The following is a 27,039-nucleotide window of genomic DNA, read 5'->3' as shown; positions in this document are numbered from 1 at the left end:
TATCAATGTCCCTTTTTGTCAATAAACAATGTTTTTTATTTATCAATATAAAAGTAACTAAAATTGTAAAAATTTTAGGCTAGATAAGGTTAAATTACGTAATAAAAATAATGATAATAATAATAACATTTTTCTACGAGGTACACTTGCTAGGACTAACAGCTCTCAAGTAGCATAAGCTTTATGTAAATTGAACGGTGTAACATTTGCTTCATGTTACCACATATTTTGAAACTTTTTATGGCAGGAAGTTTAAAAATAATGGTCCAAAAGACAATAAAACAATAAAATATAATTAGAAACACCACCAGAGTAACTTAAAAGTGGCACGAACTGAGTGTTGTCAAATTTTGAACATGATTGCAATCTACAACGATCATACCTGTTAATGTTTATCGTAAAAAAAAACAACAACAGACAGTGGGCAGTCACAAAATGGAAAGTCAACAATTGCCTTGGGACTGATTTCAGTGGTTGTAGTATGGAATTAGGGAGTGGTTGGCTGGGAAATATTTTATAATGGTAAAGATAGACAAAACGTCACTCAGGGAGAGCCTACTGTATTATCATATTTTTATATTAAAGTTTATGACTTATGTAAGGTTAGTATGATTGTGATAACAGTTTGACTGGAAAAGGTTGGGATGTAGTTATAACTGTAGTCACACATGTGCACAAGGAAAATCTGTGATGTATGCAGTGTCACTAAACAGTCAAAATGTAAGGAAAAGGTTGTAATATATGCATGGCCAGTATAAGTGTGGTAACACCTATGCTAATGCTTGGTTTGAATTTCACTTAATGACTCAACCTATGTTTGGTTACTTAGGAACTGATGCTTTTTATTACTTTCATTCAGTAACTCATGCAGTGTTCTATTAGTGAGTAGCTAATGCTTTGTTTTAGTTTCACTCAGTGACTAATGTGTGTTCTGTTAGTGATGTTTTGTTTTATTTTCACTCAGTAACTCATATTATGATCCCTTACTTAGCAAATGATGGAATTATGATCTATTACTTAGTAAATGATGATATATTTCACTTTAACTCAGAAATCATATTGTGTTCTATTATTAAGCAGCTAATGCTTCAAGTTTTACTCAGTAACTCATACTGTGTTACATTATTTAGTAACTGACATTTTGTTTTGTTTTCACTTAGTAACTCATACAGTTTTGGATCAGTAAAACTGGGATGAACTGCTGACAGTAGGATTTGTGAAGTATACAAGTATGACTGTGCTTAAGTTTCATTTACCAACATAAGTATGTACTTACATCCAATACAATTGACATGTCATCCATGTAAGTCTGCTCTGTTGATATCAATTCTTGGATGTAGCCTTGCCGCTTTTTCTCTTCTGGTGACAAGGACATGAAAACTTGCCAATCTCCTCCCCCTATTGAAAAGGTAAAGAATTAAATTACTATTTAATAAATGGTGTATTTCAACTTATAATTTTCCTAACATTTCAAATACTATGAGTTAAGAAGAGCTTATCAAAAATCATCTAAGCTCAAGAATTGAAAAATAATGAAAAATCTGATTTACAATCCGTGTTACTACCATGATTTTAGAGTAATACAAAACATAGAACATGCAATTTATAGAAACATACAACTAAATCTGAAGTTTTGTACTTGGTAAAATTATCCTTGTTGTTAATAGGAATGTGTAATTAGTGGGTGTGTTCTAATTTGGATGTTGTACATGAAAACACATAAAACCAGAAAGTATGTTGTGGTTCATTTTCATTTAAAAAGTACATATTAATCACAACAAAATTTCAAGTTCTCTATTTCCATTTCTGAGGTATTCAAAATTTCACTAATATAATCTGAATGTAGAGTTAGTATTTATTATGTACTCTGTAATAAATACTATGTTTGATAACTTAGTAACATACACCTTGTTTCACTTTCACTCAATAAGTCGTATTCCATAACCTTTGTTAGTAGTTAATGCTTTGTTTAATTTTCACTCAGTAACTGATGCTGTGTTCTATTACTTAGTAGCTAATGACTGGTTTTAGTTTAACGTGTTCTATTATCTGTTAGCAAATGCTTTAAGTTTTACAAAGCAATTAATATTGTGTTCTAACACTTAGCAATCAACACTGTTTTACTTTCACTGAGTAACTCGTGTTGTATTAGTGAGTAGTGAATGGCTTATTTTAGTGTCACTCACTAACTCATACAGTATTCTATTAGTAACTAATGCAGTGGTTTACTTTCACTGACTAACTCATACTGTAGTGTATTAGTTAGTAGTTAATAATTTATTTTAGTTTCACTGACTAACTCATACTGTAGTGTATTAGTTAGTAGTTAATAATTTATTTTAGTTTCACTGACTAACTCACACTGTATTGTATTAGTCAGTAGTTATTGGTTTATTTTAGTTTCACCCACTAACTCATACAGTGTTCTGTTAGTAACTGATGATGTTTTTTACTTTCACTGACTAACTCATACTGTATTGTATTAGTTAGTAGTTAATGGTTTATTTTAATTTAACTCAGTAATTCACACAGCATTGTATTAGTTAGTAGTTAATGGTTTATTTTAGTTTCACCCACTAACTCATACAGTGTTCTGTTAGTAACTGATGATGTTTTTTACTTTCACTGACTAACTCATACTGTATTGTATTAGTTAGTAGTTAATGGTTTATTTTAGTTTCACCCACTAACTCATACAATGTTCTGTTAGTAACTGATGATGTGTTTTACTTTCACTGACTAACTCATACCGTGTTGTATTAGTTAGTAGTTAATGGTTTATTTTCGTTTCATTCAGTAATTCATGCTGTGACTTGTTAGTTAGTAGGTCTTATGCTTAGTTTGAATTTCACTCAGAAACTCATGCTGTGATCTATTAGTTAGTAGTTAATAGTTTGTTTTAGTTTCACTCAGAAACTCATGCTGTGATCTATTAGTTAGTAGTTAATAGTTTGTTTTAGTTTCACTCAGAAACTCATGCTGTGATCTATTAGTTAGTAGTTTGTTTTAGTTTCACTCAGCAAGTCATGTTGTATCCTATTAGTTAGTAGCTAGTTCTTTGTTTCAGTTTCATTCAGTAAGTCATGTTGTATCCTATTAGTTAGTAGCTAGTTCTTTGTTTTAATTTCACTCAGTAACTCATGTTGTATCCTATTAGTTAGTAGCTAGTTCTTTGTTTTAATTTCACTCAGTAACTCATGTTGTATCCTATTAGTTAGTAGCTAATGCTTTTAGTTTCATTCAGTAACTCCTATTTTGTTGTATTAGTTTAAGGTAATGATTTGTTCTAGTTTAACTCATGTTATCTTCTATTACTTAGTAACTGATACTTTGCAGCACTTTTACTCAGTTACTTATGCTATATTCTATTATTTAGTAGTTAATTGTTTTAATTTCACTCAGTAACTCATGTTGTGTTCTATTAGTTAATATGTGATTTTTGTTTTACACTCATTCAGTAATTCATGCTGTCTTATTAGTTAGTAGCTAATGCTTTAAGTTTTACTCAGTAACTGACACTGTTCTACTTTCACTCAGTAACTAAAAATGTTATATTACATACTAGCTTACACTGGGATCTACTATTTAATAAGTGATTCTTTGTATTACTTTCATTCGGCATCTAATAACATGTTCTATTATTTATTAGCTAACTAGCAGAGACTCACGAAACATTTGCGTCCAAATTAGTAACTTTATTACAACAGTACTTCTTTATATACAGGATTTCTAGAGTAATACAAAAGAATTCTAATCATAGACACTGAAATATACAAGTCCACTTGTCTTAGTCCTAGCATTAGTTAAGCCTTATTAAGTATGGCCTATATTCAACAGAGATAAATTAACACTGTAACTTGTGTACATTTTTTGCTTTAAATCAGTTAGGGCTAAACCTTACTGCACTTAATACTATCAATAAATAATCTTGTAATATCATTGTACGACCTAACATTAGACCTTTTTAAAAACTTTGTTAAGCTTCTAATATGTTGTATAAAATGTCTACAAAAGTATATTTACATCCTTTCTGGTGTAACTCAATGATTTAACAAATATGTTTCAAATTGTGAAAAAGGTGCAATTTTTTTAACATTTTAGTCCAAATATATCTTTAATTTTTGATCAATTGTAGACTACTCACTTCTAATTACATAATAAGTTGCTATGACATCGTTGCTTGACCAAGAGAAAGACAGATAGATACACACTGTGTTTTATAGTATTAGATGCTTTGATTAAGTTTTACACAGCAATCAATACTGTGTTCTAACACTTAGCAATTGACAGTTTTACTTTCACTGAGTAACTCGTGTTGTATTAGTCAGTAGTTAGTTTTACATCCATTCATTACCTCATGCTGTTGTATCAGTTAGTAGTTAACAGTTTATTTTAGTTTCACTCAGTAACTCATACAGTGTTCTGTTATTAACTGATGCTGTGTTTTACAAACGGTGTTGTATTAGTTAGTAGTTAATGGTTTATTTTAGTTTCATTCAGTAATTCATGTGTGTTTTGTAAGTAACTGCTACTGTGTTTTACTTCCATTCATTAACTCATGCCATGATTTATTAGTTAGTAGTTAATGGTTTATTTTAGTTTCATTCAGTAATTCATATGTGTTCTGTTAGTGACTGCTACTGTGTTTTACTTCCATTCATTAACTCATGCTATGATTTATTAGTTAGTAGTTAATGGTTTATTTTAGTTTCATTCAGTAATTCATGTGTGTTCTGTTAGTAACTGCTACTGTGTTTTACTTCCATTCATTAACTCATGCTATGATTTATTAGTTAGTAGTTAATGGTTTATTTTAGTTTCATTCAGTAATTCATGTGTGTTCTGTTAGTAACTGCTACTGTGTTTTACTTCCATTCATTAACTCATGCCATGATTTATTAGTTAGTAGTTAATGGTTTATTCTAGTTTCATTCAGTAATTCAAATGTATTCTGTTAGTAACTGCTACTGTGTTTTACTTCCATTCATTAACTCATTCTTTGTTGTATCAATTAGCAGTTAATGGTTTATTTTAGTTTCACTCACTAACTCATGCTTGTATTAGGTATCAAGTGATGCTTTGTTTTACTTTCACTCTGTGACTCATATTTTGTTCTGTTGAGTGGTAGCTAATGTTTTTTCTTTCAGTCAGTAGATCAGGATGTTTTTTGTATCACTTAATAACTGTCACACTGTTTTATTTTCACCTAGTAAATAATCTTATGTTCTATTAGTTAATGCTTCATTTAGTAACTCTGTGTTCTATTACTTAGTAAATGATTCTTTGCTTTACTTTCTATGAGCTATTAGCTAATGCTTTCTTTTTGTTTCACCTAGTAACAGATCCTTTTTCATATTGTACAGTAACTGTACATCTTGTTTTAGCATAACTCAATCACACATGCTTTGTTCTATTAGTTAGTAGCTAGTTCTTTGTTTTAGTTTCACTCAGTAATTCATGTTAGTAGCTAATGGTTTTAGTTTCACTCAGTATCTCACACTACATTCTACTACTTAGTAACTGATGCTTTGTTTTACTTTCACTCAGTAACTCATTTCGTGTTCTATTAATTAGTAGCTAATACTCTGTTTCCAATAACTCATGCTTTATGGTACTGTTAATTAGTAATTGACGGTTATTCAATAGGGAATACTGTGTTACATTTACAGCTCATTTGATGGGAAAAGTATTATCAATTTTCTCTATGTTTCATATATTAGTTGAGTGCGTGTTCCATTCAAGTGATCTAAATAATAATCTTTTCTCACAAAATATTCTGAAAAAAATCTTTATAATACATGAAAAATTACTGTTCAAATTTTAAAATTACATTGTCACTTAACCCTTTGCATTTGATCCTGGTTCTTTGATGCCTGTCACTATCTTTATACGATTACATTTAAAAGTTGATTATCAATGTATGTCACCAAACTTTGCATGGAAATGTAGTTTATAATTCAAATATGTACAGTATCTAAGTTCTAGCTTCTTAATTCGAAAAACATTAAAAAATCTCAATCTTCATTTTGTGTGTCACATAGTGCATCCGAGCTCCAATTCCTCACTTTTTAAGAATTTTCCAACATTACTAATAGGCTGCTGCTGTAGAAACCACATAGAAAAAATACATATAATTACAAGAAAGAAACAAAAAATTTAACCTTCTGTCTCCTTAATTTGTTGAGATATAAATAAATTTGTCAAACCCACTAACCCATCTCTCTGACTTTTGAGGTTGTTTGCTAATAAATTTTATATCGCTAATGAACATGTTTATAAGCACCAAGCATGGTGTTACTCTGAACACCTAACATACTTTTTGTAAGCTACTTAAAAAGTCAAGTTAGTTATAGTAAATTTTGGATATTCTATTTGAGTGAATGATATATTTTGTGTTCTTAAATAGATATTTGAAAGATTCTTGAATTATTTTCTGGGCATTCATATTTGTGAAACTCGATGAGGCATATAAATTAAGTTTTGTTAATGATAATGTAAGCATAACTACAGCTTCCACAAAGCTTTAAAGTTGATGTGTAGCTCTGGCATTGTGTAATTAATTCATATATTCATTCTGCTTATTTTAGAATTTTTCATACAATTTGGTCTTTTTACAATGTTTTTTTTAAACAGCCTTGGTTTCAGTTGCTTTACTTTTAATAAAGCTGTGTTACAGATATTAAGTCACATACAAGTAGAATTTACACAGTCCCTACACAAACACATTTATAATGTGAAAACATTTGCTAATCTGGTTTTCTCATGTTTTATCTCAGTTTTTAAAATCCTGTGTTTTTTTGTGGCATCATGAATACAAAACACAAAACTTTTGATCCAACAATTTGCTTTATCTTTTAAAATTTTAGAAAGTTAAGGTTTATTCACTGTACTAATTGTTAACATGTCTTCTCTTTTACTACCTGTATCATATTTAACCATCACCAGTTCTCAGATCAGCTAACCTAATTTACTTCCATATTATAATATCATTAGCTCACTTCTTTTTATTATAAACATGCACTAGATTTGTCTCCAAATAGAACCTTATTAACAGATTCTTAGCATGATTATTCTTTAAGCTTAAATTTTTATGTTTGGCTGTCTTAACTTTGTAGCTTTCAAGATTGGGTAAAAAACTGTAAATGTAAATTAGTTGGAGATGGAACTGTTCACAACATATTTCATGAATTGATGAAGATTCTATAAATTCTTGCATTATCTCAGTTGTGGATGATACATCCCAGAAGTGGTGAGAGTTAAATAAGGTACAAGTGGTAATGTGGAAGCTATTGAGGTTAACTGATATCAGAGCTACTGATGGTTAAATATGATACAAGTTGTAATGTGGAAGCTATTGAGGTTAACTGATATCAGAGCTACTGATGGTTATATATAATACAGGTGGTAATGTAGAAGCTATTGAGATTAACTGATATCAGAGCTACTGATGGTTATATATGATACAAGTGGTAATGTGGAAGCTATTGAGGTTAACTGATATCAGAGCTACTGATGGTTATATATAATACAGGTGGTAATGTAGAAGCTATTGAGATTAACTGATATCAGAGCTACTGATGGTTATATATGATACAAGTGGTAATGTGGAAGCTATTTAAGTTAACTGATATCAGAGCTACTGATGGTTAAATATAATACAAGTGGTAATGTGGAAGCTATTGAGGTTAACTGATATCAGAGCTACTGATGGTTAAATATGATACAAGTTGTAATGTGGAAGCTATTGAGGTTAACTGATATCAGAGCTACTGATGGTTAAATATGATACAAGTGGTAATGTGGAAGCTAATTAGGTTAACTGATATCAGAGATGATGATGGATAAATATGATACCATTAACAGATCTAAAGCTAGTTATTTTAGCTAACGCAGATTTGGTAGTTGTTAAGTAAGATACAGATGGTAATGAGGAAGTTGTTTAGGTTAACTGATATCAGAGATGATGATGGTTAGATATGATAAAAGTGGTAACATGGAAGCTAATTGGTTAGCTGATAAAAGAGCTGGTGATGGTTAAATAAGAAAGGAGAACAAGTAGAAGTTAATCAGATTAGCTATTTCAGAACTTGTGTAAGCTAAATATAATACAGCTAGTTAGTTAGAAGCTAATCAAAACAATATACGAGAAGTAGGGTAAAAGCTATGCAGGTTTTGTCATTTGGTGATGGTTAAATAATATATTGGGGTAATGTAGAGGCTAATAAAAAATAAAGATACATGTTGTAAGGCAGAAGCATGTTGGTGATGCGAATAGTCCCACTCTCCAACTAATACACAACTGAAAATCTTACCTAATTTTGTAAACTACATGTATAAAGACAGTCAGACATATAAAACCTAAATTGAATGAAGTATCACGCTAAAATCTTTTAAAATAAGAAGGGGAGATGAATTTATAATCAAATATAATACAAGGCAGTGAAGATAGATAATCTGATCTGTACTCTGTTGATGGTTAAACAGGAGGTATTATTTAAACAACTTTTTTACAATATTTTTTTTATTCTGTACAACATTCAATTATCTGAGTTCAATTAACACCAAAAAAAAAACATTTAGTTTAATCTACTGTACAGTTCTTAGTTTCTCATTTCTATTATTTTTATAAATTTATGTACATATAAATCAATGATACAACATGGATTATGATGTTTGCTTTTACTGTCCCTAATGAAAAAAATCAACAAAACCAGTGAAGTTTTGTACAAGTTAAAGAATTTAAAATTTTTGCTATATTAATACTATTCTCATAAGCACAAAGAATAATGTACAAACCAAACATTTTTTACTGCTGATAATCTAGTATTATACATGTTAAGCGAAGTTTTAAAAAGTCCTTTAGTGGTAAATACTCCTGTTACTGGAGGGTTATCACTGCTAATAAAATTAGCTTAAATTATAAAGTAAATTATATGTTTCTGAATTATTTTTTAATCATTTAATATTACAACCATTATCAATTTAAGTTTCTTACACTTGGCCCTAAGTGATATGTTTCTATTTTGGTTTTTTAAGACCCACAATTACTGACATTACAAAGCCTCTGTTTTCCCTTAACCACCCCTTTTTTGTCTCAGTCATGATGTTATCAGCTTGAGTTTAAGTTAGAGTTGTCTTATTTTTGGCTATAACTGATTTCATATTCTGTTTTTATATCTTAATACTGCTAAAATTATCAGTTCATATTAAATTAGAATGCTTCATATTAGTGATGTCATAAGCTCATGTTAAAGTGTAAAGTATCTTATTTGGGGGAGGGGTGTGTGTGTGTGTAAGTGAATCATTATGTTTGAATTCTATGAATCAAACACCTTACAGAATGTGTATGGTCAGTTCTATTTGGTCATTATTTAGTGTATCCATATTTTGGATTATCTGACATTAATGATATAATTTACTTGAATTATATTATTTTTCCCATCTCAGCCTTCACATTTTTCTGTTGTTTATGATGTAAGCTCATCAACCTCCTTTATGATTTTTGGCAATACCTTAAAATTGAGTTATGTTTTAAAGCTCTTCATTTATGTTCTTCTTCTTCCCATATAGAACATAAAAATACTTTCGAGCTAATATTTAACTGTAAAAAGGTGTTATGATATGGAGGATATTTTATGTTTAAAATAAAATAAATTAATAATGAATGAATAAATACATAAAAAATTGGCAGAAATAACTAAAAATACATTGATATGCATACATGTATTTCTACATTTATTCACCAATTAATTATTTCAACATTTCTTGTTTGCCTTTTTAAGATTTCATTTCCTCAAACACAGCTGTGTTAATCCAAAATAGTAGACAGGACCATTTCCATCACTGGTTAATCCAACAAGAACTGGCAATAAACTGTGATTGAATGGAAGGATATGATAATTTAATAATGACAGCATGCATTAAATTATGTTTATTTTAAGAGTGCAATCTTTATTTGTGGCTTGAAAACTGTGCACGACTCATAGATATGTGTCACAGATTTGCCAAAGATATCCTAAAAAATACATCTGAATATTATATTGTAGTGTTACAATGAAGCTGTTTTTTCAAATTTACCATAAAGAACAACATCGGGTAAATAAGTGGCATTGAAGTGAACATGAGGCTACCTTTGTATATACCTTTTTTATTTAGTGAATTATTTGCTTAAACAAGTCTAATGTTAGCACGTAAACTTCGGTGAAGTCAATTTTAAATTGTAGTGAAAAAATACCATTTACTTTCAGTTCAAACAACTTTATTCTAACTTCAGCCTATATGAAAATTAGTTAGTTTAGGAGTAATCTCCACTTCAGTTAGTGTAAGTTAATTTTTTGATAATTTCAAACCACCCTCTCTGACTTACAACAAGTAGGCTAGCTTTGTAACACTTTAATAAATCTTTAAATATAATGTCAAACATTCTGTGGCTGTAGATAAGTTTCTCATTTATACTGTTACCTGTAGCTCACTTAGATCCTGTCACCCTAACAACAAAAAACTTTATATACTTTTAGGACCACTATGGAAAACAAATGCCACCAACAAATGTCAACCCAGTCAACACACTATTTTCCACTAGTGTCTCTCTCCTCATAAAAACATAAACTTTAGTCAACACACACACACACACACACACACACACTTGTATATATATATATCCCTTTTCATCCATTTACATATTATGTATGTATGATACGACTTTTTTGTATCATGATTTATGAAATTTTATTGTGTGAATATTTTGTTTTGGTTGTTGTTTTATAATTTACAATAAGATAAAGTAATTATCAATTTAAAAAATAATAATAATAATAATACAAATTTGTATCACATCTGTATAATGTGCAACTAGAAAAGGTATCTACATAGGCATATACTGAAGTTTATATCTATCAAGAGAGTCCAACTAGTAAAGAATAGCACGTTGATTGAGTCGATATTTCTCACTGGCACTTACCTTGTGAAGTGTCTCTTAAAATATGAAACATGTTTTGTATTTAATGTGACAGGGTCTAAATGAGTTACAGGTAAAAGCTTTATGATGCTATCTTAACCGCTGTGAGTCAAGGAGAATAGATTAAGATGATTCAAAGACTAACTTACACTGACTAAAATGGAGATTATGCCTACAACAACTAATATATATATATAGTTACTGTTTAGCTCCCATGAAAATGGGTGGTGCAAAATATTATCAATTGTTTCTTCTTTAGTAATTTATCTAACTTTATCTTTCATCTTGGGAATATTTGTGACACAGGTCTATGAGTCATGAACAATTTTCAAGCCATAAATAAAGAGTGCATTCTCACATTCATTCATTGATAACAATAAATATAATTGTTTCACATATGATGCTATTATTAATCCTTCGTAGATAAACCAATGGTGGAAATGATACTATTCACTAGCCTTGATTGACACAGCTGTTGTTGAAGCACTGAAATGTAAAAAGCAAATAACAAAAAAATACAAGTACAAGAATGAATAAGTAAATGTATCAATAAATTCATATATTTTTTTTTCTTTATTTCACACAATATTTATTCATTCATTTATTAACTTAAATAAAATTTTGGTATCAAATATTTTCTGTAAAATGAGAGGAAGATGTTGAACAAAACTATTTTGCTGAGAAATAACTAAATGCAATTTTGAATACACCAAACTTTGATATTTTGTATATGTAAAAAAACTATAATTTTTTAATTTTTTCCGTTAATGTTAGTATATTTATGAGAAACAAAATTGATTCAAGATATGTTGGACCATGATGTACTTAGACTTTTCATATACAGAAAAAAAAAATTCACCAACAAAGACATTCAGTTATAGTTAGATGTTTACTGGAAACAAGCCACATGTACACAAGATAAAGGTAACAGTAAATATGATAAAAATCTCTAATAACAATAATAAGAGACAATGATTTTATAGTAGTTCTTTTTCCAAGCAGCTGAAATTTGTTTTTGATCTAACAATGTTTTCTTTATCTATTTGCATTCCTTTTTATCAGATTATGCAAGAAAAATAAGTCCTATTATATAATCCTTTTTCATCAATTTTTATACACAACAAAAATTCTCCAATCTGCAAAGATTGATTAAACCTTCAACTCTAGGTTATTAGAACAGTAAAGAACCATAAAAATATTTTAATCTTTTCAATTCAATTTCATGCACATAAGAAACCATTTTGTAACCGAGGCAAAAAAAAAGAAAAAGAAATATCTTATGTAAATTTAGTACTAACTTTTCTAATAACAAATCAAACAAAGTAAATTTCATAGAAGGCTAAAAAATAAAAACTGTCTGTAAAAATATTACTTCTAAACAGCACGAGAAAAACTGACATACAGCCATAAATATTTTCCTAAAAGGGGGAGAGGTAAACTAGAAATTATAGTTAAATCTCAATTATTACTGACACAGCAGTTATTTAATGATAACAAGAGCTGTTTCTAGAATGTGACTGGCATGCATTAAATTCATTCACTGTTGCTGAACAGTTTTTAGAAGACAGCAAATAATTACCATCACTAATAATAATAGTATTGTTAACAGCTAAGTCACCGATACCATAAACTGTGTTTTAGTAATTTTATCTATCATAATTCTAAAACATGCAGCATAGTTCTTGTTCAATATGCTTGAAGGAACAGCTTTTTATTAGGATGTATGTAATTTTATTTTAAACTTTAGTTGAGGCTTTGAAAATAATAATTCTTATAACTAAAAACATGTGTATGGTTAGAAATTACAACTCATAATCTTCTTATACATTTATTTGAATAATTCTACAATTTCATTAACTGTTCATTTCAGACCTCTAACAACCATTATGTGCAACCACCAATAGAGGTATCAGGTGACAAAGCTATGCCTATATTTAGATATAACAATTCATTCTTATTGGTAACACAGGGCTATCTTAGAATGAAAGAATGTGATGTGTCTATCAACAACTTCAGTTTCTCAATCCCCTACTATATTAGTATAATCAAAAGCACATACGAACAGTTATTTCCCTTATACTCAGTGCCTATGAATGTGTGTTTATGCAACATGTTAAAAATGTTTTAATATAGTATATTAATGATTGTTCCTTATGGAAACATAAAATTCTGAGGTTATTCTTTATCTTCTTCCACACAGAATATTAAAATAAAAGTTAACTGTATGACTGTGAAGATACAGCCTTGTTATAAAAATATCCTGACTTAATATGTCACTTGTCTTAATGTAAAGTTGCAGACTGACTTTTAAAAAATATTCTGATCTAATGCTTCATCGGCCAAATGTCTCAATGTAAGGATGCAACCACTGGGTACTAAGACATGCAATTACAAATGCTTGTTTTACAAAATGGATATTTTATAATTATGCAACCAAGCCTTAAGTACAATATAAAGCACCAATATTAGAGAAATGCTATTACCCAATAATTTCTAACCAAATACATGGCTTCATCACTAATGTGTTTTCTCACCGAATAAGCTGTACTTTAAAACAGCTATTTCTTGAGTATGACTGTGTCTACACTGGCTTTGTGAGGTATTTGAACCATTTGTGGGCATTATCCATTATGAATTGCCCAATTCATTGTAATGTGTCATTGTTGAAAGTTGATGGGGGGGCTACCTTTAAAACTTGCAACAGCTATAAGGTGATAATAGTATAGCGATAATAAGTCTACTTTGGTGCTTTTTATTACAATAATCCAACTGGTTAGGAAACATATCATTTAATTTGGTTCTTACTCAAACATATTAAAATGACAACTCATCACAATTTAAGTCTAGGGGCCATTCAAAATAGATGCTTTTAATGTTTTCTTTAAAATTCCTGAAGACATAAGATATTCTAGATCTTGAATACATTATATTAAAATACAAACATTAAAACATAGTAATTTCAAAACCTTATCTGCTGATAATTATATTCCAATGCTAGTAACTTTCCAACAGAAATAATGAAATTTTCAATGATTTTCTGTGTCATTATGTTAGATATTTTTTTATCTAAAGACAGCAGAAATATTTGGAGATGTAATTCCAGAAGAATGTATATAATGAGATAGCTCAAGCTGTCTAAATATATTAGCATAATAAATTTTTTTAAATTTATGTATTGCATATTGGTGAATAAAAGACATTTTAATATCTGTATTAAATGACCTTACACTATCAAATTTGTTACTTTTCTTTAATCGGGCTCTCAACATTTAGCTTTACAGCTTCTTCAGAAGCATTCCACTAAAACATAAATCATAAAGCAAAATGTTGAGAGTCAAATCAAAAAAATAAATTTGATGTTATAAGGTTGTTTATAAGCTGCATTAAGCTAATAATACTAATATCATTATAATGCAACATTCAGAAAGTTCTAGTGTAGTGTGTTAATGTGTAACTATAAATTTCAGCAAATCAAAACTACATAGTAGTAAGGATTTTTTTTAAATTTTAATATTACCTGTGTGTGAAATTAATGTTTCAGGACTTCTGCGCAGTGAGTAAGTGTACCTAACAATTTTTACTAATGACTGTTCTATCTGATTAGTAGGTATTTAGGTATCTCAATTTTAGAACATCACAAGTTAACTAGTGATAATTTACACATTTTAACTAGTGCATGGTGTTTTATTAACTTTTAACATTACAATACAAGAGATTAACTAAATAAATTTTAATTATGTTACGATACACTGGTTAAGTTATACAGTTAAAATCAGAGCTCTGAAAAAAGATTATAAAGTAGGTTCTTACAAAAATAAAACAATGACAATAAATATGATATTCTTTTCATTAGTTGTTTCTTGTTTTCAAATATTAAACTCAGGAATGAAAATATGTGAAATTCAATCATTTGCCACATATATTATAGATCTCAGGAAATGTGTTGGTATAAGCCTAAAGAACAATTTGAATATATCATACAGGTCTTCAGAACAAGACTCATCTAGCATTAAAGTTGTATTAAACCTAGAATTATGTATATGTATTTACAACTTAATGATGCAACAGACCTGATAAAAATGATAAGATAAAATTAGCTGTGTACCTAAGTAATTTCACAATAAAGATAACTTAACACTAGGTACACTAAAGCCTCAGGCAAAAATTCTGTAGATGAACCAATTTAGTGTATCAAGTAGTGGTTCAAGGGTAGTCATATAACAAACCCAAAACACAAAAATGGTAATAGTGTTTAAACTAGACCACATTAAAGAAAAACCAAGACAAAATAAACAGACCATACCATTCAGCTGCTTGGCTACCCTTGACCCACTACCAGAGAAGCATGCAAAATCAAAGGCTGGCATAGCAGAGCTATCTTACCTATTCTATTATACTCTAATAAACTTCAGGAACTTAAAAAAAGCACCTAATTCATTAAGTATCTTACCAGCTTTAATTCTGGTAGACTTCTATAATACCAACTTAGGCACAAGCTCATAGAAATCTAGAATATAATAAAATGTACTGCAACTTAATTACCAATTAAAAGAACTTTAACACACACACACATAATTAAGACTTAATATATCTAGAAAGATACACACTAAAATAAGAAAGACCAATAAAACTTGAGAAGACAGATTATACTTTAGACAAGTGCCACAGGTAGAAAGCATAAAAATATATTTCATTCTTTGGTGTCCAGCACTTAACACTTAATAAATTTGATGTGTTGAAATAAACAGTTTGGATAATATAGTGTGAAGTATAGAATACTGAAGTGTTCCTTTATAAGTATATCAGACAACAAAGTTAATCTTAGCTTTTCTATGTGGCTATAAAGAAATTACAATTACCTTATTATATGTTATGCATTACATAATACTACTGGTATATTATATGCTACAACTTGAAGCGTAACCTCAGTATGTAATGCCTAACAATACTGATATACCCGAAAATACTATCAGTAAAGTTGATGTTTAGAAAACCTAATTTTCTCATTTGAGATTCATGTTAAAACTCCTCTGTCCTTGCTATCACAGCTTAAAACATACATTGCTTCTAAAAGAAAAATGTGAAGAAAAGTGTCTTTGAACAAACCACCTTTGCTGATTTTATTTAATAATACTGAATAACTCATCATAAATTGTTCTACAGTAATACAAACATGTCTACCTTTATTACACACACACACATCTATTTTATTTGTAAATTTTCAGAAGATTATAATGACTATTATTCATTATGATTAAAGTAAGTTTTATCAGACATCACTAAACCAGATGAGAATAATGTTACACATTAATGATGGATTGAACATAATACACAGAATAAACTACAAAAACAGACTTATATTGAAGTACTATATGAAAACACCTGTTTAGTATCCTACCATTATACAGACAGGTATATAGTTTGGCAAGACAAAAGAATGGTTGGTTCATTTGTAACACTTTCTACAGGAAAGGAATATACAAAAAAAAAAGGTACACAGCTGAATAATTTTTCTCAAGAGAAGTCTTAAGCTACATAAAATGATTCAATATAACTTGATACAATTTTGCAAACACAGAATGCATATTAGATATTCTAAGTTCAATCACACAAAATTATGAAACATCTCTGCTTCTTGTGTTTTAGCACACAACAAAAAGTAACTATTCCATATATATATATATAAACAATGAAATAACACAGCATAGGTATAACTAACATACATCATGAAATACTAAGAGCTACACTAGAATTGTACAGCCAACTCTCAGTAACACAGAAATAATAGACAAATAGACCACAGCAGCTGTGATCACTGAAGCAAGCATCTGTAACTGGTGTATGGTAGTGGGTCCAGGGCTGCCCGCTGAACAATTAATTATCCACTTCTCTCTCTCCTTCCTATATTAACCATAAAAATGATGTTACAACAACACGTGTCTCGAAACATATGACATCAATGTAGAAGATAACCTTTTCATTGATAAGTACCTACCATAACAATAGTTCAACTAAAGCAAAATTATTCTACATCAAACACACATGCAAAAACATTTCTATAACACATGTAGCTGGGTTATGAAAGAGCAAGGATGGAGATGACAAGTATGCATTAATATTAATTTACAACATCAACCATATCTGTGTAACAACCCCTATCATATAAATGCAATTTCTATTTGAATAGGAATTAAAAATAAACACATGAAAAGAAGTTAATACACATCCATCACTGATTGTGTATTGATATTAGTTTCTGATCAGAGAAAGCTACCTACTAGATCAAAACTAAAAATAAACACATGAAAAGAAATTAATACACATCCATCACTAACTGTGTATTGATATGAATTTCTGATCAGAGAAAGCTACCTACTAGATCAAAACTAAAACTAAACTTGGTGATGAACCTAGCTAATTCAATATATTTTTCTTATGTTCTTACTTACAAAGATTAGAATGCAGTTTTATCAGTTGGGTATCTTTGCTGTTAACAATATTTTCAAATGTATATTGTTAATGTACGTATGCACATAACTTATTACACAATAATTCTCCACTGTGACACTGATTCTATAAACTAATAGTCATCCTCTTCAATTTTTCAATACAAAATCAGTGATGCATGTGTATTAATTTCTTTTCATGTGTTTATTTTTAATGCATATTTAAATAGAAATTGCATTTATATGACTGGGTTTATTACACAGATATGAATGACTATAGTTTTGTTTTCTTCATATGTATATGCATCCTTTTGTTAGTTTTCTGTAAAAAATTGATGAAGTAGTGGAGGTAGTAGTATAAAATCTTTCATCATCACTTTCATGATCTTGGAAAAATCAACAAAAACACGGGAAAAACCAGTATGATTATGAAGATTCTGCTATGTCTATTGGCAATGCAATGTGACCAAGTTTTAAGTCAGTTAAAATTTAAATTTGCTATCATGGCTCCGAGTATTTCATTTTGGCACACAAGAATGTATTGCAGCACCAATATTTTAACATAATTAAATATTACTTAGTAAAATTAACAAAGACCTGATCATCAAAATAAATGTAATGTAATACAAGTTAATACCTTGCTTTGAATGCACAGTTAGAAATATTTTGCATACACTGGAAAATAATCACTTTATTGATTTATATTAATAAAACTCTCATACAAATGACCTATGGCATTCTAAGTGGTTAAATGTACATTATATTTTTGTGTTTCATTATCAAATGTCACTATATCCATCCCTCAATATTTCGAATAGATTCATTCTTGAAAAATTTTACATACGGCAAAACCCATTTTCCTATAGAAAACAAATATTGGCATAAAGACATAATAAAAGAATGTAGAAAATGTTTTAAATGCATAATTAATATAAATTCAATAATTTTATGATAAAATATTAATAAAAGTAAGTCATAGAAATAAAAATAATGATACATAATAACATTTCTAACAGCTATCAGGGATTGTGGTTATCCTTGTATGAAGCAGTTTTGTAGGGAGAAGTGAGGGAGTAACTGGGAGATTCATCTGCATCACTCTCCGAATCATGCTTTTCAGCTGCAGGTAATTTTGTCAATAAAGCAGCACTCTTCACCTTGGGTATTTTGCTATTGTAAGGATTTTTTCCAAGAAATATATCCAAAGATAGCTGCTTTGAATGCCTTTTTTTTTCTTTATACAGATCTCTGTAGCAGTGACTATCATTGTTTACTCTTCTGGAAACTTTAAGGCCATATTCACAGTTTGGTCATAACCAATAAGAATTTACAAACTTGCTTCAAAATATGAAACAGCTTCAGACAACTCCTTTGCATTCAAGTGATATGGGATAGGTGGAGCTTCTTCACTCTCCACATCCTCTTTTGTATCTCGGTATTGTTCCTTATTTTTAAGGTTTTTCTCTGTGAAACTGTAGCAACTCCACCACATCTGCTTCCATAATGTATTAAAAGCCCATGTCATTTGCAAGAGCCATGATGTTATCACAAATTTCTGGAATAGTTTCAGATTGGGTAAAACCAGCAAAATCGTGGATACACTCAGGCCATAATTTCCTCTCACAACTTAGAGAAGTTCTTAATGTTATAGGTTTGTCAAAACTGTCTAAGTGTAGGCTTCTCTTTCCATGAGTTTCTTTTATGAGTTTTCCTCAGGTAATACATCTTAAAGGTGGCTACAACACCTTGATCCATTTGCTGGATCAATGCTGTTGTATTTTAAGGGAGAGACGCTACCCTCACATTATCAGACAGATCACTATAATTTACTGGGTGGCCTTAGGTATTATTTAAGATGAGCAATGCCCTGTTAGTGAGGATCTTTTGGGCACAGCACCATTCCACAGTAGGGCAAAAAAGATTTGTGAACCACTTGTGAAAAATTTCCAAAGTCACCCAAGCCTTCCTGAATGCCAAATCACAGATAAGTTTGGCTTAGGGTTGTCCTTCATAGCCCTGGGATTTTTAGATATACCAATAAGGGCTTGAATTTTAAATCACCCTCTCCATTGCTTTCCAGAAAAAGTATTGAATGATTTTTGGCAGCCTTAATACCTGGTGCCAACTTCTTTTTTGTAGAAATGAATGTTCTATTTGGCATACATTTTCAATAGAGTCCTGTCAAGATTAAACACTTGTTGTAGTGTGCACCTGTCTTCCTCAATTATTTTTTTCAGCACAAGCAAATTCACCACTCATTTTAATATTATACAAACCATAATGTCTTTTAAATCTCCAAAACCATCTTTTACTAGTACTAAAAATTGTAATTTCAGCTTGTACTTTCTTCACTCTTTAAATCCTCATACAAACTTTTTGCCTTCTCCTGAATGATCGTAATGTTTATTGGCCTGTTATGCTGATTCTGGTCTTCGATCCAGATATTTAACAGTCTTTTCATGTTTTCCATTACATCACTTCTGCAGCAAGTCAGTTGTGTAGCACTTAAAGGTGTAGCAGCTTGAGAATTGGCTTTTTTGCCTTTATTATCATGTATTGTTACCACTGTAGACATAGCAAGTCCTAACACTTCTGAAATTTGGCTAAATTTTCGCCTGCTTCAAACCTTCTTAATACATCTAATTTCCTATCTAATGAAAATTGATTTATGGTCTCTTTTTGCTCCTCTGCTAACTGCTTAACTCCCTTTTCCAGTCACCTAGGTGTATTGTTACTGTAGTTATAAAGTTGAACAAGGGTGAAATACAGTCACAAGCAAGATATACACAACGCACGGGGAAACAATTTGTTTTTGACAAAAGCAAAGAAGAATGAAGCAGTATGAAATGTATGCAAAGACACGTGATGTACTACTAAGTGCACAGATTGGAACACTGCCTGCAATTCAATATTGGCTATCATACTATAATTTAAGAGAAGTTTGTGAGTATGTTTGTTTGTCCACTAGTTCTCCCTAGGCTTTTGAATTTTGACATGTCAAATATGGTTTAATGAACTAGTAATGATGCTGAATGTGTAAAGAAGTTCTAGGTCTTTTTCTTATGGTCTCAAGTATATTTTTTATATTTTGTGCGTGGGTTCATTATTCTTTGATAAAGATTAATAAGATGGTTCAATTACTCTCACTTCGATTTTAAGTTGCCCGAGTTCTATAAATTTATATTAGCATCTTTACAATATATATATATATATATTGAAAATGATTTTGCTGAAAATTTAAGTTTATTGACTTAACTAATTACAGTATCATTGTCTTTCAAGTTGTTTTCAGGTCAAATTTACATTTGATGTTACAGTAATATTATACTTTCGATTTCCTTTAATAATATTTTTACCATATACAGCACTCTTTTTAAGTTTATAAATACTGGTGACACTAGCTTTAAATTCATGACCTATGATAACTTTTGTCAAAACTGGTGTCTGTCTTTGTAAGATCTTAAACACCCTAAATACGACATTAGGTATTTATGTTGCTGATCTTATGAATTTTTCACCAACAAAGTTCTTAACACTTTATCTGGCACAGGTAAACATTAGTAAACATCGTCATCAGTTCAGATATAAATGGGGCATTCTTGATTTGTAGATCAATTACTTTTAAAAAATAAAATCAAGACTACCGTCAACATATACATTTTTCACAAATTCATTTGTAGTTAAAAGAATTCCCAACATAATGCTAAATGCCATCACAGCTGTTGACCATTGCTCAAAATGTCATAGAGAACAAAAAAAAAAAGAAAAAGAGAGAGTTTATTGAGAAATAGAAATAATATGTCTTTCTAAGATATATTATGAAAAAATTATATACTGAAGCTTTCTTTTTTGTATATATTGGTTGCTAATAAATCTGAAACACAGTTACAAATTACAATAAAAATCCAGATCTATCATAGCATGCATTTGCCAGTCAAACATCCACTGGTTGTATGAACTGAGTAGATCCCACTTTAGTGTGCTTGTGCTACTATCAGTGCATTTGTTAGGGGCTTATACCAAGGTTTAAATCAGTTAAAAATGACGTATTAAAAATACTCTAATTTTATTAACATTTTCAAACACTTCATATTCTTATACAATCCCATTTCTCCTGTCAGGTATTTGTGTTACCATTAAACCTGCAGTATTTCTATAAACATCATACACTGGGGACCCATTATAACACTATCTGCTATGGTGCGGAACTCACTATAACATGAGTCTGTCTTTCAGAATGTATTTCCAGTATTTCTATAAACATCATACACTGGGGACCCATTATAACACTATCTGCTATGGTGCTGAACTCACTATAACATGAGTCTGTCTTTCAGAATGTATTTACAGTATTTTTCATGATATGTTAAACATTGTTGAAGTATAAATGCTCCACAAATGACAAACTTCCACCACATGATACTCATTGCCACCCAATAAGCAATTAAATAAAATGAAATTTTAATGTCAAACTTTTTCAATCCAGGTCACACTTTATATGAAAATCTGAATTTAAATATATATAATATTTAATATTCACAAAACTATGTTCTTTATTAACTGATGGATGTTCAGTTATGTCTATTTTAATAATAAAACATCTAGATTTAGAATCAGCTAATGAAATGGCAACCTTGCGACTAATTAAGGGACTTATCCAATAGAATTTCCCCATCACAATTGAATGCTGTTTTTCTCTGTATAAGTATGGGTCAAATTTAGGATAGGGACACCCGTACTTGTTCTAATACCATACAACAATCAACACAAAATAGAGTCTACTGAATCATGAAAAACAAGTCATGTACCATTGTCAAGAAGCTGAAAATCACCAACCAGATCAAGGAAGGCAGTACTCAAACATTCGTTTTGAAAATAATGGGGATCATTGAATTAATGTTTTGTAGGTGACTTAAAGATGAAGAGAAGTTGAGAAAGGTGTCAATTGAGATGGATGATGGTGTCCAAGAAAGAAAAAAAGCCCAAAATTCTGACAATATACTTCTTTATAAAGTCATAAATACATGGTTCATCCAGCTGAGAAGTGAAAGCGTACCTGTATCCAGTACTGTTATCAAAGCTCAAGCTGAAACATTATGCCAGCAAAGGAAGTAAAATACCTGCATCCCAGTACAGTTTGAAGCCAGCAAAGGATGGTTAGCAAGATTCAAGAACTGGCATAGCATTTCACAAGTTACTATAAGAAGAGAACAATGGTCTGCAGATGATCCATCCACATCATTTCCCACTGAATTAAAATTTAGTTGAATTTATTGTCTTCATTTTGTTACCAGACATCTGTTGTTGTTGTTTTTACTTTAGATCAGATGGTTTACCTGTTTATGAGTCTATTTGTAGTTCTGCATTATAATGTGGTATTGTAATATGGATCCCCAATGTATTTAAAAAGCCTTAGTTACAAAAATGTATACAGTTAGATACTTACATTGTCCTGGTGTTGGTGTCACTGAGCTTGGTTTTGCAATAGGTTCCACATAATTTGAAGGAAATAATCCAACCTTTCCATTCATTTCACCTCTCCACCAAGATGGGTCATCTTTGTTAATAACAATTATTACTTGACCTTTTTGGAATGTTAGTTCATCCTCATGTTGCTGTGTAAAAGGGTACAAAGCTACCACTTTTTCTGGAAAGAAAAATTTGAAGTAATTTTCTTTATAACTTAGACATTCTAAATGAATGGTACCATATAAATACACTAAACTTATTATTTTAGTAACAATCAGTATTGAAAAGGTAGTTCTATACTTTTTTTGTAACAAATACATCCAATTTTAAAAAAGCTAAAATAATTTCACATAAAAAATATTTTCAGTTTAACAGTGATGAACAACTAATTAGGATTTATTTCAATCCTATGTGTACAACACGAGTCAATATGCACATTTTACAACCCTTTTCACAGTTTCATTCAAATGCATGTTAATAAACTTGGCATAAAAACATAGCTTATAATTCAAAATTTTATATTATCAAAGTTTTAATATCTTAATTTCAAAAGGAAATATTTAAAATTCTTAATCTTGACTTCTGTGTGTCATGTGAATCATCTCTTTTCCTATTCTCTTATTTTAGATTATATCCATTCCCTTTTAACACTTTCAGAGAACAACCAATCAGAAATGTAAGCTAAAGATAATAAGAGATCAAAATATAAAAATTAAACAGCCCACCTTCTCAAATTAGTGATATATAAGTAAATTTGCAATACCCCTCATTGAGGATCCTCCCATCTTGTCATAGCTTTGAACAAATTTATCTGTACAATGTGTCCTTTTATAAACATGTTTATAACCAATAAAAAGAATGTTTCATTGCTCTGAAAGAATCAGCTAAAGTTAATTATCTGTGCATATCTAGACAGCAACTAACAGACTTTTTAAACTTATTTGCAGCTTAGATGAAAGCAAGGTAAATTATACTATTTTTAGAACAATCTCTATTTTGTGCATGATAATGTTCTATTTTCTAAGTTAGTTACATACTTGAAATAAACATCCAAAATAATTTAGATCACCAACATCATTACACAACTACAGGCCTACAGTGCCTTGTCCTTGATTGCAAAAATGTTTGAAGTCCAGATGCAAGTACTAAATTACTAGTTTTTTTTAAATATATTTTTATTTATCGTTATGATAGTAACTAAAACGTCAAATATAGAAGCTTAGTACATTAGATAAAAAAATCTGAATGGAAAAAAGAAACAAATCCTTGTGGCATTAAATATCCCAGCATGCTATTTGAGAAAAGTATGTTTGTAATTCATTTGTGTCATGCTTGGAAGTTGATTATTTGTTTACACAAAACTTTCAACAGTGATAAATGGCTTTTTGTACAGCAATAAAACTAAATGAACCCAGATTTGAGAAGACTTATTAGCTATGGCTGTAAGAATAAATAGTAACTGTCTACTGCAATATTCAGTCATTTTAAAAAGATAAAAAAGGTAATTTAAATCTGTTTCATATTTGTCAACTTTTCATTTTAGATGATATTGATTTAATTTCTGTAGTGCATACTGGTGTATAGGTCATTTATTTCTAGTATTAAAATGTCTTTATACACCAATATGCACTACAGAAATTAAATAACGAGTTTTCAAATGTTGATCACATCATCCATAGTGCAGCCTTGCTAACCCTTACTCACTCTCTCAAACTCACAAGAACAACAGCTCAAATTGGTTTCTTGATTAAATATTGCCACTATAAGGATGTCCCTAAAGGTACCCAGAACCATTTCAAATTGCTAGATATTTTCAGGGAGAATCAGAAATCACAGGAAAGGTTGGTTAGATTTCTCTTACATCATCCATAATGCAGCCTTGCTAACCCTTACTCACTCTCTCAAACTCACAAGAACAACAGCTCAAATTGGTTTCTTGATTAAATATTGCCACTATAAGGATGTCCCTAAAAGTATACAGAACCATTTGAAATTGCTAGATATTTTCAGGGAGAATCAGAAATCACAGGAAAGGTTGGTTAGATTTCTCTCTTCCATTATGAATGACTTAATAACAATATTGTTTGCAAAGAAAAACATCTAAGACTAATCCAACTAAACCAAATAGTTTTAAATATCTCCCAAGAAAGGTATCCCAGTTTTTACACTCGGGTTCATGAACATTAAATCAGACATCACATTTAAAGAAAAGAAAGAATGTCACAAGACTTTAGAAGAAATGTAGAAGTACATATGATGAACAAACTACCAAATCAGAGACTTTCGTTAAAAATACTAATAACAATGAAGAAAACATGACAACAGTTATAAAAGTAACCACAGAAAATGACTTCCCAATCTCAACTTCCTCTTTGAATCTACTAATTAAAGTACCTGGTTTTGTAGTAACAACTAGACTTTCAAACCAAGTGTGTTTAAATATGTTTCCCTTGAACAAACTTTTTATTCAATTCGATGGAATTATTTGTATGAAAAATAGAGAAATGATTAAAACCCAGCAAAATACTGTAAACTTAGTCTCTACTACAACCAACTATTGAAACTGATAACACTGATTCAGACATTAATTCCATTTCTGAAATTTGTTAAACTACACATACAACAAACTATGCAGCTTTCATATGTTTCAATAAACACCCTTTTGACACCAACAAACAACAATCTCCCCACGATAAAAAGATATTGAATCGTAACTCGCGGGTGTGAGGAAAAAGATCAGGAACATTTTACAAAGACATAGAAATCATCAAGTCAAGTTTAACTTAAATCATCAAGAACAACTAGCCCTTAAAAAAGATAATAACACCATCATCAAAGAATTGGATAAATGTAATGGTTTTGTAGTTATGAGCAGAAGCGTTTATGAACAAAACCTTTATGATCACCTTAAAGATGAGAATAATTTTCAAATACTTAACAGTGACCCTACCAAAAAATTGAAACAAAAACCAAAGAAATTATCTACAAACTTACAAAAACAGTTAACCTTCCTATGAAGTTATTAGATGAACTCAAACCTTCTAACAGCCACATCCCAGAATTATACGGTTTATCAAAACAACTTAAACCGGATATGCCACTAAGACCCATAATCTCAGCATAATGGCAGTGCTACTGAAAGTCTGTCTTGGCTTATTCATATAATTGTGATTACTAAATTATGTTCCGGCACATTTAGATAATAAATAAGACCCACTATCATGAATTAAAGATGTGCCTCACACAGTGATGACCACAGCAATACTCTTTACATCGGATGTTGTAGCTCTTTACCCTTGTATACAGAGAGAAGATATGTAAATGCAGTGTGAAAATTCATGTCAAATTACATAAAAAATTTGGAGATGTACATATTGACAACAGACACTGTCAGAGAAATCCTTCACAATGGATATGTTCATCCTGACAACAAATTAACTCCAACTAAGTGGTGTCTCAATGGGTAATAGAGTAGCTGTTATTTATGATGCAATATTTATGCACATTTTTGAAACAATGACACTTGACAAATGGCATCAAGATACCAACACCAGCCGTGATTTCTGGCTTAGATATATCGCTGATGAGTGTGGTCTATGGAATCACACTTTTCCTTCTTTAATCAAATGTTTAGACCTTCTAAATTCTACAGACTCCAACATTCAATTTACCCTGAATCACTCGAATGACAAGAGGAGCACAGGTTTTCTTGATGTTACCTTAAGGATTGACAATGACAATAATATATAATCTACCAATTACAAAAACCCTCTTCCTTAATTTCAACTCCCATCACCTCAAAGCTACCAAGAAAGGCACAATTATTAAACCGTTACTTGCCGTGGCCATTTTGTCTTATTGTGAGGGCAAAATCACATTTGTGAATTGAAAAAATGATAGAGAACTTATCTTTTATTGGATTTCAGACAACATGTAATAGTAGCATAACATTCAATTATTTGTACAAAATTGTATTATTTAATGTAGTTTAAAGAGGAATTTAATGAAAAAATTCCTAAAATACGTTTTAGACTGTAAATAAGCACCCTCTAAAAATAATTATTTTTTTCAAAAATTTTTTAAGGTATTTCCTTTCACTTCAGCACTGGTCCTGGCATCTATGATTGGTATCTAAACCTTTTTATAGTCTGTTGTCTTTATAAAACT

The 27,039-nt window shown here is 30.1% G+C and overlaps 1 protein-coding gene across 2 annotated transcripts in view; it reads right to left on the bottom strand.

The window, feature by feature from the left end:
- LOC106461720 (intersectin-1-like) overlaps positions 1 to 27,039 on the bottom strand; it is a 223,110-nt gene that overhangs the window by 3,873 nt on the left and 192,198 nt on the right. Inside the window, exons 31-32 of one of the 2 annotated variants that reach the window (XM_022388749.1) lie at positions 22,850 to 23,050; positions 1,277 to 1,398 (exon numbers count right to left, since the gene is read on the bottom strand). In XM_022388749.1, the coding sequence (XP_022244457.1) occupies positions 1,277 to 1,398; positions 22,850 to 23,050 (323 nt within the window). Of the gene's footprint in view, positions 1 to 1,276; positions 1,399 to 11,827; positions 16,859 to 22,849; positions 23,051 to 27,039 lie in introns of those variants that run through there. The other variant, XM_022388750.1, reaches the window with a different exon arrangement.

The sequence above is a fragment of the Limulus polyphemus genome, unplaced genomic scaffold, assembly GCF_000517525.1.
Source record: "Limulus polyphemus unplaced genomic scaffold, Limulus_polyphemus-2.1.2 Scaffold1018, whole genome shotgun sequence".
Classification (NCBI taxonomy): Eukaryota; Metazoa; Arthropoda; class Merostomata; order Xiphosura; family Limulidae; genus Limulus; species Limulus polyphemus.
Note: the sequence above shows the minus strand (reverse complement) of the source record. Positions and strands in the feature narration are given on the sequence as shown.